The sequence below is a fragment of the Limulus polyphemus genome, unplaced genomic scaffold (assembly GCF_000517525.1).
Source record: "Limulus polyphemus unplaced genomic scaffold, Limulus_polyphemus-2.1.2 Scaffold1198, whole genome shotgun sequence".
Classification (NCBI taxonomy): Eukaryota; Metazoa; Arthropoda; class Merostomata; order Xiphosura; family Limulidae; genus Limulus; species Limulus polyphemus.
This window is the reverse complement of record NW_013666808.1, coordinates 161793-169484: the sequence shown is the minus strand read 5'-3', so window position 1 is coordinate 169484 and position 7692 is coordinate 161793. Positions and strand designations below refer to the sequence as shown.

General features: G+C 32.2%; 1 protein-coding gene across 1 annotated transcript in view; it reads left to right on the top strand.

Moving 5' to 3' along the window:
- LOC106462567 (L-threonine ammonia-lyase-like) overlaps positions 1-7692 on the top strand; it is a 23030-nt gene that overhangs the window by 427 nt on the left and 14911 nt on the right. The window contains exons 2-7 of the mRNA XM_013922503.2: positions 2016-2294; positions 2579-2649; positions 3073-3118; positions 3731-3916; positions 4261-4316; positions 6715-6877. Of these exons, the coding sequence (XP_013777957.2) occupies positions 2073-2294; positions 2579-2649; positions 3073-3118; positions 3731-3916; positions 4261-4316; positions 6715-6877 (744 nt within the window). The 5' untranslated portion in view covers positions 2016-2072. The remainder of the gene's footprint in view (positions 1-2015; positions 2295-2578; positions 2650-3072; positions 3119-3730; positions 3917-4260; positions 4317-6714; positions 6878-7692) is intronic.

Genomic DNA, 7692 nt, shown 5'->3' with positions numbered 1-7692 from the left:
ACTGTGAGGTAAAAACGGCTGCTGCTATGATTTTGTCTGGTTTATGAGCTCGTTACTGTCCTAATTTAGGATCTTCTTTTTAATAAATTTTTGAAAATGTTAAAAGAGAGAGAGAGAGAAAGGGGGCCCGGCGAGGATGTTTGCCCAGGGGCCCGTGCTGGCTCTTGACTTTCCTGTGTTTGAAACAGATTGAGTGAGAAGTTGGTGGAGAAGTGGCCTACTTCAGCTACTAAGTATTAGTGAATATCCTGAGAAAGTTTAAACTTTCCTTCAACTATGAATATCTAAAATAATACTACATAAGTTTAAGTTCTCGGGGCTTCACTTGATTAATTTGTGTTAGAATAAGGCTATGCTACTATTATTGTCATTTTTTATCTCAGAAGTTAAATAATCCGTCACGCTTTCTGACGGTCATTGATATCTTACTTGGAATTTCATCCGTATGCTGGTTAGTTTTTCGATTTATTGTGCCTTTCTGTGTAAAGTTATCTGCAGTTTGTATTCAGCTTCGATGTTTTCTAGCAAATTCATTAAGTGTCGTGTGGAAAGCTTTATTCATCTTAATCACTACTTATAATACTAAAGTGTTTCCCATAGTCATGTATTAGTATTATTTAGTAACAGTAAAGTAATTATATAATCTAACTAGCCGCTTGTCTCTATATTTGTATTATATATGTGTGTTATAGCTCTATTACTTTTTATAGTTACACTATTACAAACTGCTTCTCCACAAAACTGATTCTATTGTACAGGTGAGGTGGCTTACGTTGTTGGAAAAGAGAAATCACACGATCAAATGCTTGTATATACAGCAATAATTGGTTTAAACAACATGTCAAAAACAATTTATATTATTGCCATAATGTTGATAATAGTGGATTAATTCTACAACGAAAAGCAGTGGATTCTTCAGCTACAACTGACCATTATTTGATTTTAAAATGTAATGATAATGTTTTTGTTGTTCAAAAATGTATTATAATTGTCTTGGATGACCCCTAATATAAACAATATATGAGAGTGCATTCCCACTATCTACTGCCAGGGTTTTAGTATAAGTGGGCTGGGATTCTTCTACGTTAGGTGTCTGTGACTTGTTGGCGATAAATTAGAACAATAAACGGACAACACACAATCCTCTTGTTTTTAAAAATAATATATTCAAAACAAATCAAACATATGTACAAACATTCGTTACACTGTTGGTTATCAGAGTTGTATCTAAAGCTTTAAATAATTCTCTTTTTTTTCTTCTGTTATCACAATATAATTAGTGATACGTTACCCGTTACCCCGTGGGTTACCACAGTTGTATACAGAGCTTTAAATAATTCTCTTTTACGTCAAAAGTCCACACAGGCTGGTTCAGTTACTTGAAAACCCAATTGATGAGACGAATCATTCTTCTCTGCCCCTGTTGTTACAATATAAGCTGTGAAACTCACTTCAAAATCACTGTTGGTTACTACAGTTGTATCTAGTTTTAAATAATTGTCTCCTTTGACGTCTAAAGTCCACACAGGCGGGTTCAGTTACTTTAGAACTCAAGTGACATGACGAATTATTTTTCTCTATTCTGTTTCTAACAATGTCTAAACTAAAAATCACTCAGTCTAACTTCACTTTCACTAGCTTAACTTCTGCTAACTTGTTAACTTATATATATCACCCAACTGTGGCCTAGAACTTTCTACAAACTACGAGATGCTATGATTTAGCAATACTTGCTTAAGGCAACGGGAACATACGGAAGGTTCGAGTAACGTCAATTTACAACAACTCAACTGTACACAAAACGAACGATTCTTACTGAGTTACGTAACGAACTTTGTTATAACTATCGCTTTTAAAATAATTAAATTTAACACTCTTGTTATGAAAATTAAATAATCATTAAATATTGGATCACTCAATGAACTAAATAATAATTAAATAACAAATTATATTGTTTTTCTTTGGGTAATTTTATCCTCCAAATATTAATATTTAATAATCACCATGTTGTAAAGATATTCCTCAATCTAGTTTATACATCAATAAGACATAATACTGAGAAAACTACTACGATGCCAGCTGATAACGTCAACTGTAGTTCTCCACGTGTGAGTAATAATGAGAGTGATGGGTTATCCTCTCCATCACCCACACCCATCGTAGCCAGTATGGATATTAAAGAAGATTGTATCGATCCAGTATGTGATCCAGCTAATCCTGTTCGAATCAAATTTCAGGATATTTGTTCAGCAGCATATACAATCAAAGGAGGAATTATAACTACACTGTGTATGGTAAGATTGTTTAAGAATTTTCATTAATAATCCTTTATTTTGTTTTTGTTAACTAATTTATTTGAATGACGGTAATAAGTTTTCGATTTTGAATATTACAGTCTAAAGCCATATAATTAAAGTGTATATATATATATGTGTGTGTTTGTATTCGACATTCATAAGGAGGTGCTTAGAAATTTAAAAACTTCAACTAGGTAGCAAATAATGTCTTAAAATATTGTTGAGATATTTTCGTTTTTCAGTTAAAGGGATAATGATTTATGTGTTTTATTTTTATAAAGAAATCACATATGTCCTCTACTTTGGGCTGCAATATATATTTCAAGAAAGATTTTCTTCAGTACACAGGAAGGTTAGTATGAAAAAAAAAGAATTAAATGTTTAATCAAATATCACAGTAACTGATATTAAAATAAGCAAAGTGACTTAATATTTTTTTACCAGTTACAAAAAAACTCCTAAAAACAGCACTACTCATAATCAATCTGTAAAATATATAGAAAATATGACAGACAGTTACAACTTCTAGAAACATTCATAATTAAATTGTGTTATTTGTATTATGCTATATTTTTGTATTTTGTAACAGTCAGGATAGAGTTATCTCTTTGAGTCCACCTGGTAATTGAATTAGTTATTAGAGCATAGGATAGATTTTTTTAACATTCTTATACATTACAATATGAAGTGCGTGTGTGCTTAGAGTTCTGAAGTATGTAAATCTAATTGATAAAGTATTTGTATTTAATATTCTAAATATTTGAAATTATTTCAGTTTTAAGGAAAGAGGAGCACGATACATGTTGATGATGATGGCATCAGTAAGTACACTTGAAATTAAAACAAAAATGAACTGTTAGTCAAAGAGTTAGTAAATCATCTTATAAAGCTTTTTTTTTTAAAAATATGTTTTCTGTTAGGGTATTATTATATATTCTTTTATTATAATACAGATTTGGAGAATCTAACTATGAGTGGTGGAATAAAAAAAGTTAGAAATGCAAACTTATATATAAATATTAGGGATAATAAGACTGAAGCTTGATGTTATAAACTTGTGGAATGCTTTTAATTATTTTAAGACAATTGTTGGATAGGTAAATGGATTTGAAGGGTTTCATTTAATGTGATTTTGATGCTTTGGTTGGTTTTATTAGTGGATGGAAAAGTGATCTTGATGGAACAAATGGCTTTCTGGTATATTTATCTTTATCATGCTTTAAAATGATAAAACAGAATACTTTTGAGTCTAGCAGAATATCTGTACCCTGTAATGTTAACATGTTTTTTTTTTGGAGGGGGAGGGGGTAAAGGAGAAAATGTAGACACATGTTTTTATTTAATCAAATTATCTGTTCTAAGAATTAACAGTAAGAGAATATATTTGTTTATTTGAAAGATGTTTTACATATAAGCTTTTATGTATCTTGCAGGAACACAAGCAGAAGGGAGTAATTGCTGCTTCAGCTGGAAACCATGCTTTAGCACTGAGCTATCATGGTCAAAAACTAGGTATCCCTGTGACTGTTGTCATGCCAATCATAGCACCAATTATGAAAATTACTATGTGCAGACAGTTTGGTGCTAAAATAATTATTAAAGGAGCTGACATTGGAGAGGTAAGACCACTTCTTCAAAGAAGAATCATGTGTAGTTTTGTTTTCTTCATCATCAAAACCAAGCAAGTTATAATTATGAAAACTAGCTAAAAGTTCCAGTTTTGAACATAATTATTTTTAGTATTTTGTAGTTACCTTATTTAAAGTATTACTTAATTATGATACTAAAGTATTGTTACACTATGTTAAGAAATAATTTTTGTGGTTTAAATCTAAGACTTTCCGAAACAAAAATAAGCTACGTAAGTATAATTCCATTAAAGTAATAATAATAAAATATTCAGTAAGGATTTAAACTAACAAGCCAAGACAGTTTATTAACCTTTTGTTTTACATTGTTTCAGTCCAAAGAACATGCCATGCAACTTTCCAAAGAAAATGGTTTAGTATATGTGAATGGGTAAGGCACGTTTTAATATTTTACTTGCAAAAACTCGCAAAACAGTTGCAGTCAAATTAGAATGTTTACTGCAAGATTAATTTTTTAAATACAGAATTTTTACAGGTTGTCAGAAGAGTCTGGAACCATAGGTAATATGTAGTTTTTCTTAGTTTCAGATACATGACTGATTATGGCGCTGTCAAAGCACGAGAAGATCGAGTTAATCCTGCTGTTAAACACATTCTGTAAAATTGGTCGAAGTGCCTAAGGTTTCGTACTTTTTTAGACACTGTAGAATAGCACAAAAGAATTGTAATCACATACATCGAAATCTGTAACTTGTGAAAAGGTCCACGTGTCTTAGGCCAAACATTAATTAAGCTTGTAATGCTTTATTAAGTACGGCCTGTATTCGATAAAGATATAAATTAACACTGTAATCGTAATGGGCAAGACAGTAATTGGACTATTCTATCTGGATTGTGACTCCTCATATTTCGTGACGTGAGTACCAAGTATCTGTTTCTAACACTACAACTCAAGATGGGTAACAAGTATTTGTTTCTAACTACAACTCAAGATGGGTAACAAGTATTTGTTTGTAACTACAATTCAAGATGAGTACTAAGTATCTGTTTCTTAATGCTTTGTTAAGTACGGCCTATATTCGATAAAGAGATAAATTAACACTGTAAGTTAACTTGTGTACGTTTTTTGCTTCAGTTTAGTTAGGGTTAAACTTACTGTACTTGACACTATCAATAAATACACTTATAATATTATTCTACGACCTAATGTTAGACTTTTTTAAAAATTGTTAAGCTTTTAATATGTTGATTGTGTACAAAATGTCTACTAAAGTATTGTTACGTCTCTGTGTTTTCTTTTGTTAATTTCCCGGTATAAGTTTTTCCCGAGGAACTTCAGAGATACAAGTCCTTTCTTAAATCAAACTAGTTTATTCTTTCTCAATTCAACTTTGCAATACACTTAATTTCCACAGTCACTTTAAACACACGCTATAATTCACAATGATTCACGCACTAATATATAGGAAAAGAGGGCGTTTAGCACATGCTGGATTATTCATGATGTTCTCCGATCATTCTAGAATATCATGACGTGTTACCATCGCATGCGCATTTAGGTAGTAAGGTGCACTTACATTTTTAGGACACAAAAAACTGAGTATTATCATAATAGACTAGCGTATAGCTCGTCAAAAATAACGGGCAAGTACTACCACCCCCACCCCATAGTATACCCTAACCTCACATATCATAGCTAACTGAAATAAATAAATTTTGCGAAATCAAGCTTGACCAACAAAGAGACAGAAAAGTGCAGTCGAGACAGTCAATCGTCGGTAAACTCCTTTGTGAACCAATCAAAATTAAGATCATTCATGAAATGAATTCGGCGCGTATTCATAGAATAATTACTGATAAAATCAGTTACATTAACAACTTCTAATATATAGAAAAGCCAATGCGTTTTGGTAACACTACGTTCCAATAATGGCTTTGATGTCATGTTGCTTAGCAACAAAAGTATAACCTAATATTATTGTTAGTATATGTACTGAAAATATAAAATGAAATGTATAGATAACAAAACTGGAAAAATGTTTGTTGTTTATTAATTTAGTCTCCATTGATTAGAGAGGTTTTTTTTTTTATTAAAAACGTTGATGATATAGCAGAAAACAGCTTAATTCAGAAACGATTTAAGCTTAAAATTGAATCAATGATTTTACTGTCATGATAAACTTTATGCACTTGGCTCTAGGCTAGGTGATCTCACACTACGTCATTACTTTAGACCCTTTGCACCCCCGTCACTAAACTCGTAATAGGCAGACAGTAATCGAACTATCTATCTGGATATCGAGATAACAAGCGTGACATGACACACATATAGGTTAGATGTTAACAGTTACATTTCACATGAGATGAAGTACCTTCTATTATTGAGGAGCATTATTATAAATATATTGTGTTGATTTTTTTGTGAAAAGTTGAAAACACTGTACCATTATAAAAATTATATACTGCACAGAAAACAATTTAACTTCTCTTTGTGCTCTTAATACTAAATATAGTGATATATATATATATACCTTTGGTTTTTTAGCAATAGAATAAACAAATTCAGCCTAGTGAAGCTGTCAATAATTTTACCAGAGATGTAAGTCACTCTGTATCAGGTATGTTTTGTAACACTATAACTCAAGATGAGTACCAAGTATCTATTTGTAACACCAGAACTCAAGATGGGTAGCAAGTAACTGTCTCTTCACAAGTTTCTTACAAAAAAACAACAACAAATAATATTAATTCAGCTACACTTTGTTTGGTAGCTCGTGGAATTATTAATTATTTTGGTCATCCTTATCATTACAAATCACTTTCCACAGCTATGACCATCCACACATAATAGCAGGACAAGGAACGATGGGGTTAGAAATAATTGACCAAGTACCTGATCTAGATGCTGTGGTGGTTCCAATAGGTGGTGGTGGATTGATAGCAGGAGTAGCTCTGGCAGTGAAAAGTTTAAAGCCTGAAGTTAAAGTTATTGTAAGTGGATTTATATTTTCTCATATTAAGTTTAACAGATTTGGTGATTGAAACATTGTTTAAATTACGTATATTTCTCTGCCACTAGTTTTGACCAAATATTTGTGGTTCTAAGTGTTGCGTCAGCGAGGTCACGTGACTAGTGTCACGCCCCCTGCTTTCTGGAAATATCTTGTACCTTCGGGAATAGTCGGGAGATTACTAGATATAGGGTTGTCTGGTATATATAAGAGGGTGACAACGTAACGGGACAATAATGTGTGTAGGTAATGAGTAGTTGAACTGCAGTCAGAGAGAGACGTATTGTTGAAGTGAATTATAGTTTGTAATAGCGCGACTGTTGAAGTTGAGTGTATCGTAAAGTTGTATTCTGAAAGAATAAACCAGTTTTATTAAATAAGGACTTGTGTCGCTAAAGTTTCGTCGGAACGAAGTTACGGAAAGTTAATTAACAAACGGAGACGTAACAAATTGGTGTCAGAGAGTGGGGCAGAAAGAAAATGGAAACGAGAAGCGGCAAATCAAACTACAGCATAGCAGACTTAATGGCAGCAATACAAGAACAGCAAAAGAAACCATCAGAACGAGAAAAGAAACAAGAAGAGAGACAACAGCAGTTACAAGAAAACCTGCAACAGTAGCAGCTCGAACAACAAAATAAAAAAGAGAGATTACAACAGTTGTTGGAGGAAAAGAAAAGAAACAAGAAGAACGAGAAATTAAACAAGAAGAGAGATTACAACAGTTGTTGGAGGAAAAAGAAAAGAAACAAGAAGAGAGACAACAGCAGTTGCAAGAAAACTTGCAACAATGGC